The sequence below is a fragment of the Sycon ciliatum genome, chromosome 12 (assembly GCF_964019385.1).
Source record: "Sycon ciliatum chromosome 12, ocSycCili1.1, whole genome shotgun sequence".
Taxonomy (NCBI): Eukaryota; Metazoa; Porifera; class Calcarea; order Leucosolenida; family Sycettidae; genus Sycon; species Sycon ciliatum.
This window is the reverse complement of record NC_088654.1, coordinates 18,754,157-18,781,131: the sequence shown is the minus strand read 5'-3', so window position 1 is coordinate 18,781,131 and position 26,975 is coordinate 18,754,157. Positions and strand designations below refer to the sequence as shown.

Here is a 26,975-nt window from a genome sequence, read left to right as displayed (position 1 = left end):
GAAGAATTGCTAGCAAATTCGGGTCAGCACTAGTCGGTCCCCGGGGAAAATTGCGATTCCGCGTGACACGTGATCGTTGCCCGGGCCATGGCCAATAGGTAGGCCTCCGCGGAATATGCCGGCATAATTTCGGGAATTATCAGTGTGATTTTTAAAACGGGAATTATTGGCAATTTTTGTGGAATATATCGGTAAAATTTGAGCAATGCCCCCCTTTTTTCAATTTTTTTCCATTTTAACACCCTGATTTGTACCAAAAAGCTTGTGATCCTGAATGAGTTGATCGCCCGGTATTTCAAAAGAGAAAGAAAAAAAAGCTTCCAGCCGAGTTTCACGTGAACCGTGATTTTTTTGCCCGTACAAGTGGCAAAAAAACCCGTAAGCGGTACGGTATCTGCAAAAAAGGGAAGAAAAAAAGCATTATTGTGAGAATTATAGGTGGAATTACGGGAATTATCGGACGTAATTTTGAGCAATGCTCAAAGGAATTATCGGTAAAAATACGAGCATATTCCGCAGAGGCCTACCAATAGGTGGTCTTCCCGCCGCGAGCATGATCAGGCCTGTTTGACGTCATTTCGGGAATTTCAGGACCGTTTGACGTCATTTCGGGAATAACTCGACCTTTGACCTTCCCTACTACTACTATACTATGTTGCTTCGTGCCACAACTTATAAGAAATCAAATCAAGCACGCTCTGTCTGTCATGATGGCTGAATCTTGCCCGAGCCTGCAGCCCTTGGGCTGCAGGCTCGGGCAAGATTCAGCATACGGCCCTTGGGCTGCAGGCTCGGGCAAGATTCAGCATACGGCCCTTCGGCTGCAAGCTCGGGCAAGATTCAGCCATCATGACCTCCTGACTGCGGCGTGCTTGATTGCTTACTTCGGCCTGATAAAAGCAGGGAGTATTACGGCTTTCCCTTCACATACATGTACAGTGCATACTCTTGTGCCTGGCTTTTCTACCCAACTCACCGAAATTAAAGTTATAAAACACCGAAAATAACCGATGGTTTACAGGTACAGTCAGACCTCGCATAACCGCACATATCCGTTTCCCACAAAATATCCGGATAGGCGAGGGAACCGGATAATCGAACATGCATACTGTATGTATGCATGACATATGCTGTAAATCGGTAACCAACAATTTTTGTCGATAAAAGAGGACCGGATAAGCGAAGTCTGACTGTATACTAAGTCTTGTGTTCTCCTTTCTCCTTACTGTGTGTACGAGCTCCACCTTAACGGTGTTGGGCACTCTTCGGCAGGTCCGTGTGTGTGGGGGGCGACTCTGCTTATGTATAAAAAAAACTGTTCACACCAGGAGAACATCAACGTGTATGTCACACTACTCCTGATCAGGCACCGGCGGATCATACCGGCAGAAAAATTGGCAGAATTCGGTACTTTTTCTGGTAAGTTTCATGCATGGTTGGTATGTGGATAAAGAAATGGAGCAGAATTCGAGGAATTGCCCGCCATGAGGTTTGTATGGTTCTGCCAATTTCACTGCTTTTCGAGCAGAATCCGCCGGTGCCTACTCCTGATCACATGATCACAGCGGAACGGCACGGCTTTGGTTAGCCTGCAGCACTTGACTCGGAATAACGGCCGTGACCATGCACATGAAGAATGGGTTGCCAGCGAGCCACTGAGTCACATACCAGTACTGCCAGGGAGTCGGTATTTTACGACTCCCTGGCAGTACTGCATGACATTGTATAGGTGGCGGTGACAAGCAGCACAATGCGATTAAATTAGTGAACCGTGAACCGAAATCCGGGAAAATCATGTTTGGAAAAATTGAACAGTGCAATGATTGTGGTGGATCGACACTGAGTCGTTATAAATAACTAAAAGGATGCTATCCTTGAGCAAGGCCAAATGGAGGTAATGAACTAAAGGTATGGATGCAGGTTCAAATTCAAAATTCAAATACTTGTCACTAAAAGATTCCCACAACCCATCCTGGCTGAGCGAACCTGCATGCCGCGGGTCAATCCTGTGGAGGCAGTTTTGCATTCACCGTGCAAATCACTTGACAATGGTCATACATAAGCCGGCGGCCTTCAGCTGCTGGGTGGTCGGGTCATATGTCCACTCTTCTGTCGGATCATCCATGTTTGAGTACAATTCTATATTGTTACCGGGCTGCACATAGCCGCGGGCCGGGAGAACAGACAGAGAGTTTGAAAGTTTTAGTAGTTTTGCAAGAATTCCCTCAAGGCATATCGCCTGTCAATGGGCTTTTCATAATCAGAGGTGCTATCACAGATGAGAGATGAGCAAGGAAGATCTTCTCAGCAGAGGCGTCAGAACCGGTGCGGCAGAATAACGTCATCTTGCTTCTTGAAGCAATGGACTATGATATGGGCTATTTGGGCCCAATTTCCCTCAGCCTTTCCCTGGGGAGGACACCCAGACCGGCGCCACCCATTCATGGCCGCACCAGTGTCGAATACCTTCCGACGCCTCTGCTCAGACCCATCCGGACCTTACACTGCATAATAATTATGGTGCATGGCAGGAACAGGACAGATTGATAGGGAGAGACGATGACACACCTGCGACAGGGTTCAGCTCAAAAGTCCATAATGTGCCACAGTAGGTGAACCACACAATATAAGCAAGACTTGATACTGACAGACGGAATCGACAGACAGACACATAGACAGACACACAGACACACAGATGCACACACGTGCATGCACATGCACACACACATACACACAAACACACACAAACACACACACACACGCACACAGAGGGCTGTTGCTGATTCACAGATCACCTACCAGTGAACAAAGGTGGGAATGCCGCAACGAGGCAGCGCATAGCATGGACATGCAGCATACAGAGCTCTAGACTCACCTCCGGTGTGGTTGTGGTGTGACCGATATTGATGCAGCATTGAGTGATATTGGTGCCTCCACACCTGCACCCAGCCAAACAATCAACAGCAACACTGACTCAGGCACGTAGCCCACATGGAGCACAGGGGGCACGTGCACCCGCCCCCCCCCCCCTCCCCCTAAATTTTTCGACCTACAAGTACTGTACGTCTGCAAATATTCGGCGCCTATTTATTTTCGGCCTGGTCATGTTTGGTTGAATTTTTTTTATGGCGGAATTTTGTTTTCCAATGTTCAGTGTGACAGTGTATACAGACGGCAGCAGTACAGGCCGAAAATTTAATACGGCCTGAATGGGTTTTAGCCCTGGGAGGCCGAAATTTGAATGGGCTGAAAAGTTGTAACCTTACAGTAGGTTGGGCATGTACAGAATGACCATGAATGACATGCACCAGTCATCCTACAGATATGCGGCCGTGCACTCCCCCCCCCCCCCCTAAAAGGAGGACCAGCTACGCCCCTGATGACCTTACAACATTCAACTGTTATTACAATGCCAGAGCTTGTATGCAGTGGAACTCACTTTAAGGGGTCGTCGCCAAAGTTTTTTGTCGTCCCTGAAACGAACATGATTCATTTGGGGGGGGGGGGGGAGGAGGTGCGAGCCAAAATCGCAAGTCGACCGACACTGTACATATGACATGTACATGCATGCGATTTTCGTCGTCCAGCATAGCAAGCTGTGTTCATTTCAGAGGGAGGGAGGGGGTCCGAGTACGAAATGAATGTTGTTCGTTTCAGGGACGACAGGAAACTTTTGCGACGGCCCTTTAGTATGTACACTGATAAGACATACTCTAGCTTAGTACGCACATTGTCCAGAGTACATGTCTTGCTGAAGTACCATATTTTCGGAAACTAGCGCCGGTCTTTTACTACCACCGTCTGAAATAAGCTTCACATCATTTCAGGGCTTTTGTGTGGATTTTTTCAAATCGGGTGAAATTCGAGGTCTCCCAAACGGCAAAGTGACCCGGCTAGTATTGGCAAAAATTCGCGCAAAAAATATGGTGTGTTGGGATAAGGAGTACTCCGTTACCCCCCCCCCCCCCCCCCCCGTGTGCAAATCCTGACCAGTCCTAGTATAACGCCCGCTGGGCGGAATTCCGTCATTGCGTCATTTTTGGGTACAGTGCGACAAGTCATGGCGATGAATCCTTCTAAAGTGTGCAGTCCGGCAAACCGTCAGTTGATCTCTGAACACTTGTCATTTTGCTCAATGCTAATCACAGGAAAAAAATCCCCCGGATCAGGACTTACTTCATTTCAGTCGTGGCACATATCGTATTTGTCTTGTTGTTATGCGAGTAGTGCTGAATCCGCAGAAAGAAAGAGAGAGAGAGGGAGAGAGAGAGAGAGAGAGAGAGAGAGAGAGAGAGAGAGAGATAGAGAGAGAGAGAGAGAGAGAGAGAGAGAGAGAGAGAGAGAGAGAGAGAGAGAGAGAGAGAGAGAGAGAGAGAGAGAGATAGAATAACGGGAGAGAGAGAATAACGGGAGAGATTCAGATGTGATTCAGACATGAATGCAAGTGTAACTATAACAACACACTTAGAATGTCGACTTCTGTTTGTCTCTTTCACTCTGCACAATACCCATGCAGATTTCCTAATAGTATGACAGGCTGCCATTGCAAGTACTATAACTGTGGGAAGTATTGCAACATACCAAGACTTTCATGACTAAAGATTAAACCAACTGTTGCTAAAGAACTTCTAATGGATTCATGCGCGGGATTCGAACCCAGTACCCCGGGACAGTACTCTACCGAATAGGCTACCGGGGGATCACGCACCCCTGCGGCTCCTTCTTGCCACACAACTACAGGTAATTGTTTCATTCTTTCTCATCATGTCAAGGTCAAACAGCCAGAAGCAGTGAAACGGTTATGAGCGTGCAGTTGCCAGGTGAAACCCATACTATTGTGCCAAGCTCCAAAACAATTCCCTAGTTGCTGGCAGTGACTATGGTATAGAGCGTGCCAGCAGTGCCTCTAGGTGGCCATGAAGTCGAGACCCCAGGTCGGCGGAGCTCCCTAAACTTCACCACCACTGCCACGATTCATGTTGTGCGTGCTTCCCCAGCTGCAGCTCATGTTTGGCATTTTTTTTAAGTGGTCTTTGCAAAAATAAAAATAAATGAATAAATAAAAAGATCAATGAATAGTACATAGGTCATACCTGAGTGATGTCGGACTCGTTGCATGGAGAGATGACAACATTAGGACCGTGTGTTCCCGGATACAGACCGTGTGCTGCTAAGCAGTAGCTAGTGTTGGCCATGTGATGAATGGTGCTGTGACGAACACCCACACACATACACGCGCACACACATGCACACACACACACACACACACACACACACACACATACAAACACACACACACACACACGCAAGCACCAGAACGCATACACGTGAACACGCAGGTGTAAGATATTGCCTGGGCTCGTCGTGAGGCCACATGTCTATTCATCCGCCGCTCGTAGTGACTTCTGGGTCCGGTCACAGAGCGCAGAGATGCGACACATGTATCGGCGGTTGCAATTGATAGCAAGGGAACCAGTGGAAGGCTTGTGCGGGACATCCAGCATCATGGACAGAGATCAGTAAATGTTCACAAGGCTCACCTACCCATTAGATTCAGGATAGCCACTCCACCTTTGTAGCTGAAGAGACAAACAAACTCACAACCGTTCACATACGCACGCACGTGCACTCACGCACGCGCACATGCACACACACACACACACACACACACATGCCCTGATTGTAGAAACCTGTTTAAAACCCAGTGCTAATACTATTGAGCCTTTTGCGAAAGGATTTTGGCAGCAAATCGAATAGGCAGTCCAGGTGAATTTGCAGTAGAAAAAACAACAACAGAAAAGCCCACAATATCCTGCCCAATCCAAACGAACAGACCCCGAATACTTCTACTTATACTGTCTTGCCGGTATCGTCATCGACATGCATGTACATCCGCCAACGTCCTTCACAGCTCAGACATTCAGCTCGTGCTTGTCTTGGTTGCGCTCACCTTCCCCTCCCATGTTATTTCTATAACTTAGAACCTTCCAAGTTGGAAGGCAGTTGGAGTGCGCATCCAAGGCGTGCTAGAGCTGATAGCCGGTTAGTTGTAGAACGTCAGTACCGTCGGTCAGTGTCGTGCAAATGTTATCCCATGAGCTGATTATTTAGTGACTGGTGGTGTTAGTGGACATTTTAGCATAACTTGTAGTTCCTTGGTCCTTTTCTTTTGTCTAAGCTTATACGTATACTTGGCATGGCTTGTAGTCCAATGATGAAGAGCATTGTCTCTGCTTTCCCCATACCTTGTCAGTTGTGTCACACTTGGCAGACATGACATTGAAGTCATCCGGGAATCCGCCGTGGTGGGGTGGAGTCGGCGATGACATGTTAACAGTCAGACATCTGCACGGAGGGAGAGCAGCAAGAGAGGAATACAGTCTATTGTCAGTACAGCTCTCCATTACTAGCACAGTACACAGGTGTTTGTTTGCTGGGGCACTGTCTCTGGCCGGCCATGTCCATACGACCTGGTGCACGCGCTTACAGGTACATGTACTTTATAGTACCATAGATAATAGTCTTTGTTTGGGGGGGGGGGGGGGTTGCGCAGATTCCACTGCAGCCAACTCATCTTAAATACGTCCGTCAAAAACTCATCGAATTACGGTCCCTGCTCATTTTCATCGGAAAAATGCACGAAACTTTGTGAACTTGCCCCCGGGCTTGCTGTTCATGACGGTAAGTGGGTACCACATGTCAAGTCGAGCACAGTACACCGTGCATACTACCACCAAAGAGCATACCAAAATATTAAGACACGTATACCCAATTCCCCACCGTGTCCTGCACTACGGTATGCCAGCCCTCCTTGGTACCTATTCTTCCTGTCCTGCTAAGAAAGCAGATCGTTATCATAATTCTTGACGAGTGGCCACAGCTCAACCATTTTTTTTTGTCAGGGATCACCCTGGTCCACGGAGATGGCCTACGTCATAATAAACTGTGGCGGTGTAGTCCCATGCGTGATTGCGGAACTCACTAGGTGTGTCGCTTCAACAATGCAACCAATCATGTGACCAGCTGATGTAGGTCAGTAACAGGGGTACCGTATTTTCCGGTTGTAAGTCGACCTTTTACGACTAAAAATAGAAGGAGAAAGGGTGGGGGTCGACTTACAACCGGGATTCGACTTATAACCGGGAACTATCAGTATCTTACAAAAGATGACCTGCACTCCATGCACGAGTGCACCATGTGTACACATTTTTGCCAGTTTATTGGCATTTTTTCAAGGATTGGGATGTTATACTCTCCAATAAGGAATGTTTACATGATTTGTTAATGTGTTAGTAGCAGGGAGTGGTTAGTAATGCTTCGTTGGGTGAAAACTTTAAAACGCAGAATTGAGACCTCCGGATGCAGGGGTCGACTTATAACCGGGGTCGACTTACAACCGGTAAAATACGGTACATGTCAGTACAGTACAGTACAGTACAGGCGTGTAGCACCGCTGTTGGAGGTGGTCTGGGGGTGTCCCCCGGGAAAATTTTGAACTTAGGGTGCAAAATCCTGCATTCTTACTACTTTTGGCATTGTGTAAAAAAAGTGGTCCGCCAAAGCCGGACCGGCCGGACTGGCTGCTTCGCCCTTGCAGTAACATGTATGCATGCACTTCAGTGCTGGCCATCCCGACTTACAGCGGAGGTGTCGTGCCCAGAGGCATGATCAGTCCTGTCTCGCTGGACGCATGAATGGGCACACAGACAGGAACGCACGCATGCACGTGCACACACAAACACACACACACACACAAACACACACACATGTATGCCCACATACCCACACACCAGTTCGGCCAGGGTTTTACAACAATTTGACAGGTATACCATTGTAAAAAGATATGGGGGAACAGGTCCAACACCCAGAGTTTCCACATTTCAAGTAGGTTCGGAACGCATGCACACACACACACACACACACACACACACACACACACACACACACACACACACATACACACACACACACACACCTCCCCCATCCCACTCACCCACCCACCCCATAACTCCCCTACACATCTACCTTTCCTTGTCTTACTTCCACTGCCAGGTGATTGTCATGGCAAGATCTTCAGCCACTGCACCAGCAGCAACAGCAGTGTGTACTGTCTGGTTACACTGAACCAACGAGAGGTTTCCCTGGTCACCGCTGACATTAGCTGCAAGACAGTACTCATCACCAGCAACCTGAAGACAGAAAGAGAAAGGGGGAATGTGAGAGAGGGAAGGAGAGAGAGAGAGAGAGAGAGAGAGAGAGACTCGGAGAGAGAAAGAGAAAGAGAGAGGGAGAATGTGAGAGAGAGAGAGAGAGCGAGAGAGAGAGCGAGAGAGAGAGAGAGAGAGAGAGAGAGAGAGAGAGAGAGAGAGAGAGAGAGAGAGAGAGAGAGAGAGAGAGAGAGAGAGAGAGAGAGAGAGAGAGAGAGAGAGAGAGAGAGAGAGAGAGAGAGAGAAGTACAAGAAGGCAATGCAATAATTAGGTCCTCTCTACAGCACAAACCATCAAGGGCTTCTTGGCTTAGAGTCCAGAAAATGCAGCCACACTTCAGATTTGAAATGCACAGCAATTGTGTGAACTCGCTGACTGTATATGATCTGGTTACATTGGGGGGCAGTTAGTCATAACTCGTAACATTTTGTCCCTGTCTACCACAATTGTATGAAGCGTACCTCTGTTCGTCTTGTCCGTTTTCTCCTATTTTCTTTCACAACTGGCTCGATTTTCATTAGTCCTCACTAGCTGACACTGTGGGGTCTTCCGAGAGAAGCGCAACCATTTCTTTCGTCTTCTAAACATCATGCAAGTACAGGTCAAGAATGGGTAGCGGTGAACTGTATATAGGACATGGCAGGAATGTGATTTCATTTTGTTTTTTTTTTGGTTTTTTTAACCCACAAGCCTTCAGACTTGTGAATGTGCACATCAGTTATACGGTGTACATGCGTATGTATAGAAAAGGCAGCACGGAAACGGCAGTGGTGGTGAGGCCTGGACAGCTTGTCCGACCGTGGGTGTCGGAGTCAACACTGGGCAAACGCAATTAGACTTACACGGATGGTTCCGTTGATCATGACCCATATCCGCGCGCTGTAGTCCTGCGGCGTGGGCTCGGGTATGTCGCACAGATCCGCGTACAGACTCTGGTTTGCCTGCCTACACCAGGGCAATCAGCCATAGCAGCAGCAGCAACAACACACAGGACAGGCAGAAGCAGTGTTTGACTTGTCCCGATAGCCTATTACATTTTATCAAGAGTACATAACCAAGAGTGTGCAACTCCTATCTTGAGCTATGATGGGTTCACCCACGGCGGAATTTTTTTATTGCGTCATTCTTTGGCAGCAGTATGATGAAGTGGGTATGCTTTCCCGCGCTTGCTTTGTAGATATGGTGAGAGTTCACCAGGTTCAGGACACATCGATCTATCGTCCGTTGTTCTGCTTCGACTACCGTAGCTGTAATGTACAAATTATTAATGTTTGTACTTTGATCTCTGGCTACGCATGCTGGCATCAGTGAGCCAAATCGCCGCCAAAGACTGATGTCATAAAAAATTCCGCCGTGGGCTGGGGGATCGTCGAGCTGTACACTCTTGGTTATGATTGTACTCTTGATTTCATGTATGATAATTATAGAGGGTACACATGACGTCCTCAGCAGTGAATATGAAAAGATGGAATGTTGCCTATTGCCACTGTTGCCTGATGATTGCGAGAGCATGAAACTTGAAGTAGCAGCAAACGAGCCTTTATTGCCCTTGTTGTTCTGAAAAGCAAAAATGTAGAACCCAGTTATAAGGTCAATGTCATTTCCGTACATGTACCTTTACTGTCCGGCACAACTTACTGTGCTATGATGTAGTGTACCATGCACCAGTCTGGTGCAGCTATCAGTCGGATCAGAGTGTTGTGTACGAATGGTCCAGGCCGGTATACCCACCTACATGAACATGTAGAGTGAGAGACACGTACATGTAGAAACATGCATGGATTAGTGCGAGCACACAAGCACACATAGACATGCACAGACGCACGTAACGTACATGCCCATATGCACACACATGCACACACACACACACACACACACACACACACACACACACACACATAGTGATACACACACACACACACACACACACACACACACACACATCTGCAGTGTAGGGGCATACACAGTAATCACCAGGGCTCACTATCCCAACCGTACCGTCTTACGGACTACACTACCACGTGCACACGTTCCGGATAGGCTTTCTGACGATAGAAAAGCAGGGAATCGAAAAACCTTTAGGGAAACCTGCTGGCCATCATTCAAGGAAATTATCACATGACACTTGGATGCAAAGATTTTCATTCCCTGTAATTTTTGCTCAGCTCCCGCCTGTCTGGAATTTCGCAAGACATAAGAAAAAAGGTTGAAGTACCCCATTCATTTTCTGCCAAACCACCACCCTCTCTCTTCTCCTACCATTGAAAATCCGAGCTAGCGTGTTACTTCGTGTTTCCTACAACCATTCGTATCCATGTGATGTGAGTTTAGAAAGCACACCTACCTTTGAGCGTCCGTTCCGGTGCATTCGCTAAGGTACAGCGTCTTGGCCTGCACCGAGCGACCTCCCAGGATCCCCGCCGTGACCACGACCACCACCAAGAGCACTTGCAAGCGAGACAACATCGTGATGCTTTTCACAAACCGAAACGTCCACTCTATTCAAACGTCCCCTCCTAAAATGACTCGTAGACTGAACTACGCAAAACACACTACAACCTGATCAACCGACGACTGGTGTCGAAGACGGAATGCTCTCACTGATACTTGGTATCGGCTTCGAGTGATGTGCGAAACAAGGGCAGGTGCGAGTGCTAAAGATAAAACTTTAAAAGTGCCGACTGCGCATGCGATCGGCCCTGCCCACAGAAAAGATCTGAAAACCCCGCGACGATACCGGAATGCGTGTGCCGAAAGTGCGGTTTTCTGCAAAAAATAAAAATAAATAAAGAGCCTGCACACGTGTAGATCTACCCCGTTACTCCGGGCCAGGGAGTCGTATAGACCGGTCTATGACTCCCTGGCCCGGGCGCTATGATTCGATTCTACACTGTCTTTCAAGACAGCAAAATCATGTGGATGTACGTACCCACATGATTGTAGTCTAATGAGTAATGTAGAGCTCTAGAGGTCTACCCTCTCATTCGCTCGCCTCAACTAACCAGCTACTTGCGACGACCCAAGCCACCAATGTCTGTAAGTGTAAGATGAAGCGCCTAGCCGCAAGGGTGAGGCTTTAAAAATCTCACAACCCGTGACAGGCAATAGAGCGAAAGCTCGCTAGCTAGCTGCATCCATATTACCCTCAGTCCTATAGTAGTCCTAGTCCTAGTCGTGAGCAGACCTCTGCCCAGTCGACCGCGAGTGTTGGCGAAGTCATTAGCCACTAAATACTAACGCATCCAGCTACCACACCCTGCTTTGTACGCTGCAGGTAGGGCTATCATTCGTGTTCGACGACGGGACAAGCTATCTTAAAAACACCCACTTGTAGATGGGAGGGATGGAGACACGAGGACAGCTTCCTTCCTCCCTTACCCGGTTGAGCACTCGGAAAATTGAGCCCTCTACGGACGGTGGATGAACTTCACATGGTTAACTACTCCCTTACCCGGTTGAGGACTCTCATACCGCCGCCCCATACCTTGAACGATGGAGCAGCCAAAAATCACGGTTCGCGTGAGATTCGGCTGGAGGCCGAGTTTTCGGCATCCGCAGAAACACCATCAACCCTTAGGATCTAGGAGCAGCCAAGACTACGAAACAAACAACTGCTCGTTCTTCTGTCCGTGTATTCCACTCTTTGCTTTCGGCAAACTGAGCCCTCTACGGACGGTGGGTGAACTTCACATGATGACAGCTTCCTGTTCTTTAGAAGGCGGGGATGAGAAGGAGGAGGATCGAGGAGGGAGGAAGGAATGAAGAGGATACGTAGTAGACTACTAGTCTAGCTAGTGACAGGAATAACGGTGATAGTGTGACTATGGCGATGAGAGCCAGGTGAGAGGGCCCCCATGATCTCTCTCTCTCCATCCCTCCCCCGTCTCTCTCTCTCTCTCTCTCTCTCTCTCTCTCTCTCTCTCTCTCTCTCTCTCTCTATCTATCGATCTATCTCTATCTCTATCTCTCCCATGCTCCCTCCCCCATACATACACTATCTTTCTACTGTTTTTGTTACAGTAGCAATCGGTGCATGATGCGGAAGTGGTGGTTGACAACAAAATTTAATGTCAACCACCACTCAACTGCTAGTTGTAGCTGGTGATGATTTAGAAAAGTACTGTCCTTGGCAACACTTCATTGACTGAACCAAACCTAGAATTTAATTATCGCCAGTATGCCTATCATTACACAAAAAGAAAATATTGGAAATTGTGGGGGTGGACGTATTAAATGTGGGCCCCACAACGTAGAAGCTAGGCACAAATCGTAAAATGAATGCAGAACGAATCGCTGCCACGTTTTGACCTGCTTGAGTCATGCATGCACATCAGTAACTGATTCACTGGTAAATCCTGATGAAAACACAATTTGCAATTTACGGAGGAGTAGAACACAATTCAAGTAGTGATAACAATTGCGTGAAAGGAAGAATGTGATAAGGAAACTGGAACCCTACTCAAATGCAGCGAAATTCAACGAAGCGAGCACTGCCATAGAATGAGAATGCCAGACACTCGCATGGAAAGGAAACACGCCATATAATCCTGATGATGTGTTTAACGAGTTCCATTCTTACCATGCTAGACTGTGGGTTGCTAGTTCGCTTTATGATTTTGATAGTCCTCCATCACTTCTGCCTGACGTTGCTCTAACGTTATCACAAGAAAGGTATCGTCACAAGCATTATAATTACGCCATTGCCATTTAATCAGAGCAGTGAAGACTATAATCAATGCAGACATTGGTCATTGGAATTGGTTTGCATACGTCAGATTATGTCTTAGTCCCGGAATATGTTCTACAGCAGTATTCCAATCATCAATGCAAAACACACATCTATCGATGGCCGCACATGTATCATTTAAAAATGTGTTCAATGTATGTTTGACGAACTCTGACGTTTTTCGTGTTTAGACAGCTACCAGGCAAACTAAAAAAATTAATGTGATTCATGCGTTTAATAATAATGACCGCATGATAATATTCCGATGTGTGTACCCAGGTCCAGCCCATCAGTGGGTTGTCATGGCTGCAGTATCGGCAACCGCCTGATCAGCTGACCACTAGTACATGGGACGACAAACGCATACGGTGACATCACTGAACCATCGTCGCCGCCATCACTGGACTCTTCCGGTGTTTAGCGGCCGCATGTCCCGCACTACTACAGTGCTGGCAACTGAAATCCGACCCCCTGAGCGGTGCGGTGCGCTCACATTGCCAAGACCCAACATGGGATAGTAAAACTACGAAATAGAGACCGCTATAATGTGGACGCACTGCTCAGGGGTCGGATTTCAGTTGCCAGCACTACTACTAGTCTGAAGCCAGCCAATCATGAACGACACGAGGTGGTGTTGTAGGTGGAGTGGATGCCAAGAGCAGGCCGCGTTCTGCTTTCACTTAGTCTTCAGCACGACATCTGTATAGAGGGTGGGCAGTTGTGATGGTGGAGCCGCCAGCATGCTGGGCCGCTGCTGCTGCTGCTGCTTCTGTGTTGTCGGCGCTGCCTTGAGCTCCACCATGGTGTAGTTGATAGGAGCTGCAGCTTGCCCCACGCTGGCCGAGCGCTGCATCTCCTGCGGATTCGCCGCAGTGCTGCTGCTGCTGCTGATGCTGTTGGATGGCAATGCACGCGCCGGCACTGGGCGGCTGCTGAAATCGTCAGACCGTATGCTGGATGTTATGGTAACAGTGTTATGACTGGCTGCCGGTTGCTTGCCAGACGACGTCCCACTGCTCATATTCCTGCTGGGCGCGAGCTCGCAAGAGACGGGCCGAGTGGAGTTCAGCGCCATGTTCTGGTAAGATTGCTGGAGATCCGGAGTGGCTTGGTTGTGCTGGTCAGGGGGTAGTGCAGGCGGTGTGCCCTGAACCGTGAGGTCACTATGCGAGGACTGTCTCCGTCCTGACGACTTCACCATCCTGACGTTGGCTGGTCGTTTGCCTGCGGGCGCTGAAGCGGACTCGGACGTCTTCCGCTCGATGACGTTGTCGACACTGTGCGAGCGTGCTCGCTGCGGTGGCTGAGGTACGACTGCCGGAGCAGGTCTAGTGCTGGGTAGTTTGCGCTCGTTCTGGTTGCCAGATTTGTTTACTTCCTCGTCGAGGTCAACACTAGCTGATGCGGCGGCGGTGTTCACCGAAAGGCTCGCTTGTTGAGACGTCTCGCCATCACCAATCTCGGTAACCTGGTCTGAGTACACCGCGGCCGTGGTGCCAGCCCCGCGCCCACCGCCGTCTTTCTCCGGGTCTGACGTCGCCGACAGTGCCCTCTTCAGTAGAGTCACTTGCCTGGCGAGTAGAGCGATGACAATGATTGCGGCCAGCAGTAGAGCCGTCTCCACGCCGATAGCTCCGTACAGGGCACCGCATTCTGCATGTACATGTACGTACAAAACACCAACGACAAAGTCACACTGTGTTAGAATAGTCTAAGTCAGACACACCCCGTACATGTACCAGCCCTTGGTGGACGCTGCCGGGAGAAAAAACCGATAGCTGCATACAGGGAGCTGCATTCTGCATGTACGCACAAAACACCAACGACAAGGTCAGACAGTGTTAGACGTTTTGTTTTGTTTTTGTTTTACTAAGTCCACTAGCTCATTTTTTCCCTGTCATAGTCCTGTTTATCATGTTCAGCATAAGCGAAGCTGTGGATCATGCTTGCATGGTTGACTCCAACGCGTGCATGCAAGTAATAATAATAATATATAAGTCCACTATGCTCCCGAATGAATGCGGAAAGTGGTGGCGGGGCCCTGCTGCTCTGAAGTTAGAACAGTCCCTGTCAGACACACGCTGTGCCAGCCCATGGCGGATACCGGCGGGAGAGAAACCGGCAGAATAGTGCAGTATACTTGAGTTGATGCGAACGTACATGTACACCGTCCCCATCCCGTACATGCATAGCCTCCTTTATGGGAAAATTAAACACAATGAATATTTTTTCCCAAGTGTTCACAAATTTTCAACTCAAAGTTCTAAAAACAAAAACAAAACAAAAGCCACAACAGCACAGCATACAGACGTGCAGTGAAACTTGTCAAAGATGACCGCTCAAGGGACCTTCAACATGTGGTCTCTGTTCCCAGGTAGTCTCTTTATCGAGGGTCATTTGAGTGTACATTGCATCCCTTGATCCTGGTTTGAGTGGTCTTCTAAGACAGGGGGTCGGCTTATCCGAGCGGTCGCCTTGACAGGTTTTATTGTACTTTAATAATAGTGTACATCATCCCACCATACCTGCCATGCTTGTCCCGGACTGTGAGTCTCAACCACGCCTTGCACGAATGTCCCTGCGGCAGTTAGTTCCGCCGACCTGAATACAAACCACAGAGCAATGGGACGTTTAATTTCAGCCTGCACGCTTATACAGAACACACAATTTCAGGCGCGTCGTACCGACTTTGGAGGTGGGGCGGCCATGGAAGGGGGGGGGGTGCAGGGGTCGTCCCCCGGGAAAAAATTTCAAAAATTGAAGCCAATTGCAAGCATTTCCGGGCATTTGGTGCCATTTCAGTGTACATGGACTTTTGATTCTGCAACAAACCACGATCGGGGACAAGGATTTGCCACGTTTGCGCTGAGATCATCGCGCTTTGTTGCAGTGTGCTAAAAAAAAAACGCCGAAAAAGTGGGGCGGCCATGGCCGCCCCGGCCGGTGCGGTTCCGACGCCCTTGAATTTGGACTACACCTTCCTGGAATATGTATCAGTTTCCACCCAAAGCATTCGTAACGTTTACTCTTGAATACTAGTAGAGTGGTTTCACATCGATCAGTATCACATGACCATACAGGACAGCCATAACGGTTCTAGCTCCACTCAATCCTCGCCTCCATGGGTCACGTGATGTCGGCCATGTTGGCTCCACTGAGTCCACTATGTACATACCATCATCACTTTCTACACAACTTCAGTGACATGACTATGATGTGAAACCGCTCTTCCGGCAAGAGTACAATCATATACAATCATGCATGTAGCTCCTTTTGCTCTTGTTTTCATCGGTAGTCATAATATTATCGTTTCCCTAAGTTACACACGTCATGTACAGATAGTTGTGCGCATGGTGACTGCACGTGCCGGTAAAGAGGACAAGACACCACTCTACTCGGGATAAGTAATTTAGTTGCTTCGAAGAGCCGTAGCCGTAGGAGGCTCATGCCTACGATAGTCTTCAGGCAACATCTGATGACGATGATGATCTGAGAGAACAGAGCGAAACCTCCTTCATACGTGACGGTGTTACCGGGCAGGGGACAACAACTGAATCGGAATGAGATAATTTGCATTCGGATATAAAATTACAAACTCACGAATATCAACCTACACTGTAGGATATAGCATGTAAAGAGAAAAGGACCTATAAGTTACTAGTTATGACCATGAGCCTTCCAAGTTGGCAGGTTGTTGATTTGCGCTTCGTAGATGTGTTCGAACTAGGTGCCAGGTAGTTGAATGTCTCAATATCCTTGTCAGTGTAGTGCCTTGTTGTCGCACTATCTGCCTGTATATTATCTCGTTACATTGGTGGACTATTAGTCGTAACTAGTAACTTATAGGTCCTTTTCTCTTTGCATAATTAATATCACTATTGGCTCAACGTCCAAGTTTTTCAGGATACATGTATAACAGATCGTGAATAACATCAGAATTCTTCAGGCCAAGGAACCACTTGACTGAATACGTTTAACCTCGCAAGTAACAATCGAGCCACTCGCGCATAACATTGCAACACGTGTCTCGTGCCAGTCTGCTCCAGAGTCGTTATTCGCACGGGTCCACTGTATATCCAAACTGCTGGACTATCTTTTTTTCTTTTTTTTCTTTTTTTTTAATTTCGGCCAGTCGGCTACTATCATTAATTTTCGTCTTGGGGGTTAGACAAGGGGAAGTAGCCATGTAGGGCCGTTAGCCCGCCTTTCGGCACCGGGAGTTGCAGCTCGCTCGACTTGACTCCACTGAGTGCAGAGGACCCACACCTTGATCTGGTGAGCTGCGTCGTGGGGATTTAGCAGTCGCACATCTGGACTATCTGCAGCAACTCCTCCGATTCCACGCGCTTGGCATCTTCTGCTACATTATATTCTTCCGTTGTCCCGGGCACTGTCATTGGCTGAAGGTACATGTGTATGTTTAAGTAAACAAACTAAGGAAGCAACTTCGCGGCTTATCCATTCGCCTTTATATCATTGGGCCTAGATCCCGTTTATTGTGCGAATTAAAATAAACCAACCAACCAACCAACTTCAACGTGGACTTGATTGTGTACATTTCGGATACGTGTAGGTTATTGCTGTTCCTACGACACTACTGACTTTGATAAACAGGTGGCAACTGAAACCCGACCCCTGAGCACTGTGTTCACCTTCCAGCGGCCTCTATTTGGTAGTGTTACAATCCCATGCCGGGTCTTTGCAATGTGAACGCACCGCCGCTCAGGGGGTACAAGTAGGATTTCAGGTGCTAGCACTGTACTTCAGCAGCGCTCCCACTGCAATCCAAAGAAAGCGGCGCCAAGGAAATAGAATTCGGATCATTTCCACAGAATTATGTATGTTAGTATCACAAGGTCGAAGAGCAAAGAAGTTGTAAGAGCTAGGATGCCCACAATTGACAAAAAAAATAGTGTGTGCTCCTGGTATGCAGGATAGAGTGGTCGGACAGCGTCAACTATAGCTGAGGTGTAGAGAGGACCCGGGTGACACTTAGTAGTTAGCACCCGCACTATCAACGGCCTCGGAGCTAAGCCTAGACTGTTGGCCACTTATTACTGATTGCACGGTGAAGTAAAAACTACTAGTAGCAGAAAGGCATTAGCCATCAACACATAATCATTCCTTTACAGGCAACGCCACTCTAACGTTAGGCGTTGGAAGTGGTATAGTTTATAATTACACAGAGGCTGTGCGCCTAAACCTGCAATAGTGCTCAAATGCCCGGAATGGGCAGAGCGTAGTACGCAAGAGGTACACAAAAGGAAGTAAATAGGGCTGTTTTTTGTTGTAACTCAGAGTTGTCTGATGATTGGTTTTTGCCATGAAACTCTGAGTTACAACAAAAAAACAGCCCTATTTACTTCCTTTTGTGTACCTCTTGCGTAGTTTATAATTAGCTCGCGTAACACTATTGGTTAGCCGCGAGTGGCACCGCGGTTGATTTGCTTCCCAACTGATGCGGAATATCACCACTTCAGGGTATGAGTGTGCAAGCACGTAACGAACGCCATTGCCAGACAAGGAGATCGGATTGCCAGCTTACCTTCGATACACGCTCACTCCTCTTTCTGCGGTACGGACTCCTTACTGCGGCACAGACTCCTTACTGTGGTGCAGACTCCTGACTGTGGTGCAGACTCCAGCACGGAACGACCGCGCTAGGACTAGAAACTCCCCTAGACACGACTGCACTGACTATGCCAGTGTGGACGATGGCCGCCTAAACGACGAGATTAGCTAAGCTGGTCTTTGCTTGGGTTTCTCATGTCGTTGCAAATGCCAGACAATACTAATACCTGTGTGCTACGCAAGGGAGAGAGGGAGGGGAAGCGGTGTTGCAACTCCGAGTTTCACGTAGTCACGATCTTCAGCCAACTGATCGTGCTACATGGCCGGTTTTCCGAATCTGCTACTGAAATACAACGACCTGGAGCGCGAGCAAGTCACAGCGGAGCGTTACGCCAGTACTGGTGGCAGTGGAGACGATCCGGATTGTGTTAGCTGAGCTGGTAGACTCTACGCGTTGCACGTCGGTCGGACCGCGGATCCTACCCGACCCGCGTTGTGTGCTGCGCGCGGAGCAGAGAGAATAAAAATTAATAATAATACGCTGGCCTACAGTAGTCGCGCTTGACTGTCCATGCGCAGGTGCGCCCGGTCGTACACACAGCAGGGCACATCTGTGGGAAGCTTTGCGCTGGACCCTCGAGCTACTGCACCAGACTACCGGTAGCACTAGCACTACTGCATGTACTGGATTTGAACGAGTAGTGATCCAGTTGATGATGTGCCGATGCTGAGGGAGATCAGTACGTCATGTACAGTAAAACCTGTAACTAAAGACCACCGTGACTAGCGACCAGCCTGGTACTACAGTTAAACCTGTAACTAAAGACCACCGTGACTAGCGACCAGCCTGGTACTACAGTAAAACCTGTAACTAAAGACCACCGTGACTAGCGACCAGCCTGGTACTACAGTAAAACCTGTAACTAAAGACCACCGTGACTAGCGACCAGCCTGGTACTACAGTTAAACCTGTAACTAAAGACCACCGTGACTAGCGACCAGCCTGGTACTACCGGCCACTTTACCTGGCACGGGCGGTCTCACATGGTTGTGCGGTGCACACCTCTAACCAAGGACCACCTGCCATGGACTAAAGACCACTTTCTCTGGCCCCAAGGCCAAGGGGTGGTCGTTAGGTCCAGGTGTTACTGTGCAGACAACTGATACTCGGGTCTACCCAACAGTATGCTTATAAACACATAGGGTTACTGTACAAGTACACGAGTCACGAGTGTTAGATTGACAGCATGAAACAAGGTGGAGTAACAATTGCGTGAACTATAACAAGGTTTATCTAATACATTATATGTACTGGTTTTTAACCAGTGTTATACAAACCGTGTCTTGTAGTGTCCTTGTCACACATAGTGCTTTATGGCCATTGGCCACCGCCATTCCTGATCATACCAGGGTGGCACATGCAGCGCCATAAACGGCGAGGGTGAGGTGGTAAACCTCACGACTACACGCATATGTACATAATAATGCTTGATCACCGGGGGGGGGGGGGGGTGGTGGGGGGGGGGGCGAACCTCGTTTGCTACATGTACCGGTACATCTAGCTGTAGTCACGTGAGAGTTTCATGATGTTGACTGCGTATCACAACACAATCATAAGTAGTGGGTGCGTTAACCTATCAAAGCAGTACATCCTCCACCTTGGCCTGCCAATAATTGCATACTCGCACTCGCAGCAATGTATGTATTATTAAACGTCATGTCGCATGCAGATTATTAGTCATAACAATGTTATGAATAAAATAATCTGCATAACTTACATCGCTTCTGGATGCTGTGCAATCTGCTTCTGATAGAACTGCTTGTCTCGAAATTGTCAACAAATGCGTTGACCTCATGCGTTGACCTCATGCGATGAGTGATATGCGAACTGCCATTGTTATTAACTTACATTACCGATGAAAGGAAACTTTCCTTTGTAGTCCAACTCTCACTCTGATGATGATTTCAGATGATAATCACATGAACACGACGTTCAAATCTTAAAAATATTGTTCCATTGTTCTCGAGGTATGAGTGCGCTCACTTTTCTTTCATCGATATTAGGTTTCTTGCCTCCACGCCGACTTTTTAACTTACAATACGATTGTTTATTGTAACTCCCAGGTTTACGCCAAAGCCAGGCAGAGGGCGATCATCAGAGAAAACAAAAATAAATTATTGTTATCTAACAACCGCCCTTCGGCGTCTAACTCCAGAGTTACAACAAAATAACTTGTTCCATTTTTGTTCCATTGTGCCCACAGGGCTGAAGGAAATCCGAATGATTAATTTTGTCTGCATGGTTGAATGTTCGGACAGATACAGGGACATGGCTGTGTACAGGGATTCAGTGTAACCTGTCTCAAGACGACCGCTCAATAGGCATTATGCGGATAATGCCGGCAGAAAAGTTGGCAGAATTCGGTACCTTTTCCGGTAAGTTTCATGCATGTTTGGTATGTGGATAAAGAAATGGAGCAGAATTCGAGGAATTGCCCGCCATAAGGTTTGTATGGTTCTGCCAATTTCACTGCTTTTCGAACAGAATCTGCCACCTTTCAAGCATTATCCGCCAATGCCTAAAATTGTTCGAAAATAAAAAAAATAACCTAAGTGCTAAAACATGTTCTTTTTGCTTACACAAATCGCGCTTATGCGTACGAATACAAACAGCTTCAAGGACCTTCAACTGCTGGACAAAACGGGCACGACACAGTACAGAGAAGTGGGAATCGTCATACACACTCAAACAATCGGGACGAGATAACAAATGCAAGTACACAGCTGACTTCTTACAAAACAAAAAGAACATGTTTTAGCACTTTAGGTTATTTTCGTGAGTTTGCACCCCGTGTTCATGAGTTGTTTCTGCACTGTTCATGCCCGTTTGTCACACTTACTCTTTATCTTAGTTCTCACTTTTTGTAATACTTACCACAAGTTACCCGTCATGTGTCACACTTCTTTGGATTTTTAACCTTTGTTTTTCCCTTGATCACTTTAGTTCCGTGTTTCCACTGATGATCGGAGCTTGAAAATCGATTTTGGAAACACACAAAACCAAACCTTGAACAAAGTGTCATGTTGCGTGGTGATGTCTGCGGCATTCATACTTTTCATAGCTATTATTAAACTTTTATCTCCACGTAGATTATTTACAGATACAGGTACATGACTTTGTACAGTGATTCAGTGAAACCTGTCTAAGACGACCGCTCAAGGGACCTTCAAAATGTGGTCACTGTTGGTCGCCTTATCCAGGGTCATTTGACTGGAAATAGCATCCCTTGGTCCGGCCTGGTTTCAGTGGTCTTCTAGAACAGGTGATCGCCTTATTCGAGTGGTCGCCTCGCCAGGTCTTACAGTAGCTGTTTAGACCCTGTTACCGCGACAGTTGTTTGGTCTGATCCGCAAACTGTCTGCCTTGTGTCTGGCCCAACTAGTGAACAGCAAAGGCTTTTCTTCATGACGCCTTGACCAAATATGGACACAAGAACAGATCATGCACACACACACACACACACACACACACACACACACACACACACACACACACACACACACACACACACACACATGTTCGCGGCTGTCCCTCCACCAGTCTAATCATGCATCACTCTACAGATCAAGCTTCAAACGCATGCATGCTGAAATAGTTATGCGGTAGATGCGGTGAAGCAGCGCGGTGAAGCAGCGCGGTGAAGCAGCGCGGTGGAGCAGGAAGCAATCTCTTCCGACACCGCTCGCCTCGCAGCCATGCGAGACCGTCTGTGCGCTGTCCGACCTTTACGGAATGGCGACATGACACTGCCGCTCGGCTCGGACCAAATTCGGTAATACTACTAGTTGCTACAGAGTGCGGACCTAAGCCTTAGGTTGTGGAACAAGAGAGGCTGAGAGGTTGGACACATCAATCCTTACATAACATTGTACAATCATGTATACACAGGAAGCTGAGGAGCAGGATACAAGCTAGAGCAGGTAACAGGGGAAATCAAGAGTACTGTACTCTTGGTGAAATGCGTCGTCGTCTCCACCGAATTACAAGACAGTTATAGTTACATGTACTAGCTCACGCCACCAGACTTAGCGCTAAATTTGTTTATGCCCGTGGCTCTATGTGTGTAATAAGCATACTGCTAGGTAGATCCGAGTATCAATTGTCTGATGATTGCCTAGCGCGGCATGAAACTCAGAGTTACCACCAACCTGAACGTCCTCCGCTGAGTCTGCTATATACATGTGCATATATCATGTATCTACTACTAGTACTAAGGCTTGAAATGGCATGTTGTCGCCTGTGATCGACTATCGACAGTTAGCATCGATATCAACAAGAGCACATGAGTTGTGTACTCTTGAAAGTTAGTTGATACCAAGTCTGATGTGTGTTTCTAAACACGAAACTGGGAGTCACGATAACGATATTGGTCTTTATTGTTCTCTGCCTCGTGTTCTTTCGATTCCATCCATATCAACCGTTGGCCATGTTGAGGTACAATGTAAACGTCCTTCGAGTCCGCAATCGCCACCTTGACCACTAACACGGTAGCCTTGTAATACAGTCCGTAAATATATCGGAATACAATTGATACGTTTTAGAAAACATAGCCACGTGACTTTTACTAGGTCCACATCCAGTCAGCCGCGTTAGCAGACACAGCTGCATGAACTGTAACTTTAGCATTGCACCTCACTGAGCCATAACACTATTCCACTACAATCGTGTACATGTGATATAACCGAACTTATAATTAACGTAATCACTCCCTTAGTACTGACTCCCATAGATTTTTGCCATACCTAAGCAGTCAAAATTCCTGCATATTTCACTCCTTTTAGGGTTACATTGACCGCTTATATTTGACTCCTTTTTAGCGATCGAATACAGGCTTTGGCTAGTCGTGATAAATCTAAGATTGACTTCGTACTTGGTCAGTATAATGACCACGTACTCAGTCAATATTAGATACTTATTCATAATCCTGCACAGGTAGTAGTACATGTACAATAATAATCATGTAGTAGTACCGGTAGTAGTGCTAGGAGATGAGGACTGAGGTCAGTGCAGTGAGGAGTGCCTCCGACGCGGGCAACATGAGCAGTGGGAGGTATTGCTAACACTTCTACTTCTACTTCTAGGGAAGTCCTGTTTTAGATGAAGAAAGTTAGTACTGTGTAAAAACCTGTGTTTTGCGGCCTCTGTACCAAGCGGAATCCTGTATTGACCGGACAATTTTTCATTTTCCGCCGAAATAGTGACCATTCGACTGCATACATGTACGTTCAACCTCACGAATAGCGACAATTCGCGGATATGGACATTGTTTTCTCGTTATTCGCAAGGCTGGCTTTATTTTCCCCGAATACAAGTCACACCTTTTTACACTTTGGAACTTTGAGCGCAAAGAAGGTGGTGCAATCGAGTGTGACATCTTGCTGATGTGACCATGTTGAAGCGATTAGTATAGCTCAAAACATGAAAATCGGAGTGTGCGACTTATAATCGGGGAAATACAGTGGCAGTGCAGCTTGTTCGGTATACGATCGTAATGAGTTGCCCCCAGTACATGTATAATTTATCAGCAAGTCGTTTGTACATTGCCTGCGTTTTGTTTGATGTGCTTCTCCATAGTCCTGTTTCTCAGCAGAACTAGTTCAGACCCTGTACACACACATGGTCATCCTCATTACACTCAAGCTGCGTCTCTGGAGTCTGGGCCAATTATTATTATCAATTTTTTTGATAGGAATTACTGAAAAGAAGAACAAAGCAACGAACACATCCGTTGTGGATGACCGCTTATTCTTCTTTTCGGTGATTGATGTAGCTCAGAGATCGTTAACGCGTTTGAAGAGCGGTGTGAGGATGTACGGTTATAGTCAAGAGTACAATCATAACGTATGTAGTGACTATGTACTCTTGGTATAGTGGATGGCTAGTAGCAAGAGTACATAACGTACATTGTATGTACTCTTGGTATAGTGGATGGCTAGTAGCAAGAGTACATAACGTACATTGTATGTACTCTTGGTATAGTGGATGGCTAGTAGCAAGAGTACATAACGTACATTGTATGTACTCTTGGTATAGTGGATGGCTAGTAGCAAGAGTACATAACGTACATTGTATGTACTCTTGGTATAGTGGATGGCTAGTAGCAAGAGTACATAACGTACATTGTATGTACTCTTGGTATAGTGGATGGCTAGTAGCAAGAGTACATAACGTACATTGTATGTACTCTTGGTATAGTGGATGGCTAGTAGCAAGAGTACATAACGTACATTGTATGTACTCTTGGTATAGTGGATGGCTAGTAGCAAGAGTACATAACGTACATTGTATGTACTCTTGGTATAGTGGATGGCTAGTAGCAAGAGTACATAACGTACATTGTATGTACTCTTGGTATAGTGGATGGCTAGTAGCAAGAGTACATAACGTACATTGTATGTACTCTTGGTATAGTGGATGGCTAGTAGCAAGAGTACATAACGTACATTGTATGTACTCTTGGTATAGTGGATGGCTAGTAGCAAGAGTACATAACGTACATTGTATGTACTCTTGGTATAGTGGATGGCTAGTAGCAAGAGTACATAACGTATGTACTCTTGGTATAGTGGATGGCTAGTAGGGAGGTTCTGCTATACGTGAAACGTAGAGAAATCACGTAGAGAGCAGGTGTCTGGGTTAGAGTCTACGGCTTCGCGTGTTTTGGCTCCAGATTTCTACGCGGAGATGGGGTTCTCTACGTTGTGGCACACGCAGAGAAAATGCGTACGGATTTGCTGGGTATCGATCAACTGCATGCAGAAAACTGCCAAATATGGAAGGGGAAATTCCCAGTACACATTCCACGTGACTTCTCTTTTTTTTTTTTTTTTTTTTTTTTCCTGGGATAAGTAAAATCAGTGAGCATGTCATGAAAATAAATCCGAGAAGAAAGAAAAAGGCCCAACCCTGCCCTGCCAGTTATTTGGACTTATGGGGGTCGCCATGGCAAATAATAAATAACTTCTCTAGGTGAAACGTAGAGCAGAACAGCATTTCTTTACGTTACGGGAACGCGAAGAAAGTTCGCGTGATTCTTTGCGTCGCGTTCCCAAAACGTAGAGCAGAACCTCCCTATTTCTACGCGGAGATGGGGTTCTCTACGTTGTGGCACACGCAGAGAAAATGCGTACGGATTTGCTGGGTATCGATCAACTGCATGCAGAAAACTGCCAAATATGGAAGGGAAAATTCCCAGTACACATTCCACGTGACTTCTCTAGGTGAAACGTAGAGCAGAACAGCATTTCTTTACGTTACGGGAACGCGAAGAAAGTTCGCGTGATTCTTTGCGTCGCGTTCCCAAAACGTAGAGCAGAACCTCCCTATTAGCAAGAGTACATAACGTATGTACTCTTGCTACTAGCCAACCACTATACCAAGAGTACATAACGTATGTACTCTTGGTATAGTGGATGGCTAGTAGCAAGAGTACATAACGTATGTACTCTTGATATAGTGGATGGCTAGTAGCAAGAGTACATAACGTATGTACTCTTGGTATAGTGGATGGCTAGTAGCAAGAGTACATAACGTATGTACTCTTGATAGTGGATGGCTAGTAGCAAGAGTACATAACGTATGTACTCTTGGTATAGTGGATGGCTAGTAGCAAGAGTACATAACGTATGTACTCTTGGTATAGTGGATGGCTAGTAGCAAGAGTACATAACGTATGTACTCTTGGTATAGTGGATGGCTAGTAGCAAGAGTACATAACGTATGTACTCTTGCTACTAGCCAACCACTATACCAAGAGTACATAACGTATGTACTCTTGGTATAGTGGATGGCTAGTAGCAAGAGTACATAACGTATGTACTCTTGATATAGTGGATGGCTAGTAGCAAGAGTACATAACGTATGTACTCTTGGTATAGTGGATGGCTAGTAGCAAGAGTACATAACGTATGTACTCTTGATAGTGGATGGCTAGTAGCAAGAGTACATAACGTATGTACTCTTGGTATAGTGGATGGCTAGTAGCAAGAGTACATAACGTATGTACTCTTGGTATAGTGGATGGCTAGTACTAGTAGCAAGAGTACATAACGTATGTACTCTTGGTATAGTGGATGGCTAGTAGCAAGAGTACATAACGTATGTACTCTTGGTATAGTGGATGGCTAGTAGCAAGAGTACATAACCCCCCCCCCCCCCCCATATGTACTCTTGCTAGTAGGGACCGGCGGATTCTGCTCGAAAAGGTGGCGGATTCTGCTCGAAAAGGTGGCGGATTCTGCTCGAAAATGTGGCAGATTCTGCTCCAAAAGGTGGCAGATTCTGCTCGAAAAGCAGTGAAATTGGCAGAACCAGACAAACCTTATGGCGGGCAATTCCTCGAATTCTGCTCCATTTCTTTATCCACATACCAAACATGCATGAAACTTACCAGAAAAAGTACCGAATTCT

The 26,975-nt window shown here is 46.9% G+C and overlaps 2 protein-coding genes across 2 annotated transcripts; both read right to left on the bottom strand.

Annotated features, from left to right (window-relative positions):
- Positions 1-1,756: 1,756 nt before the first annotated feature.
- LOC135828458 (uncharacterized) lies at positions 1,757-10,822 on the bottom strand. The gene is made up of 11 exons (XM_065340909.1): positions 10,553-10,822; positions 9,847-9,939; positions 9,051-9,153; positions 8,041-8,189; positions 7,641-7,682; positions 6,246-6,345; positions 5,545-5,579; positions 5,094-5,208; positions 4,177-4,229; positions 2,876-2,939; positions 1,757-2,155 (listed from the first exon to the last, which is right to left on the bottom strand). The coding sequence occupies exons 1-11, from the start codon at positions 10,672-10,674 to the stop codon at positions 2,039-2,041; spliced, it is 993 nt and encodes a 330-aa protein (XP_065196981.1). The 5' UTR covers positions 10,675-10,822; the 3' UTR covers positions 1,757-2,038.
- A 1,739-nt stretch (positions 10,823-12,561) lies between these two features.
- On the bottom strand, positions 12,562-18,947 carry LOC135828339 (proline-rich protein 36-like). Its single transcript, XM_065340784.1, has 3 exons — positions 18,480-18,947; positions 15,460-15,535; positions 12,562-14,587 (listed from the first exon to the last, which is right to left on the bottom strand). The coding sequence occupies exons 2-3, from the start codon at positions 15,464-15,466 to the stop codon at positions 13,611-13,613; spliced, it is 984 nt and encodes a 327-aa protein (XP_065196856.1). The 5' UTR covers positions 15,467-15,535; positions 18,480-18,947; the 3' UTR covers positions 12,562-13,610.
- Positions 18,948-26,975: the final 8,028 nt, after the last annotated feature.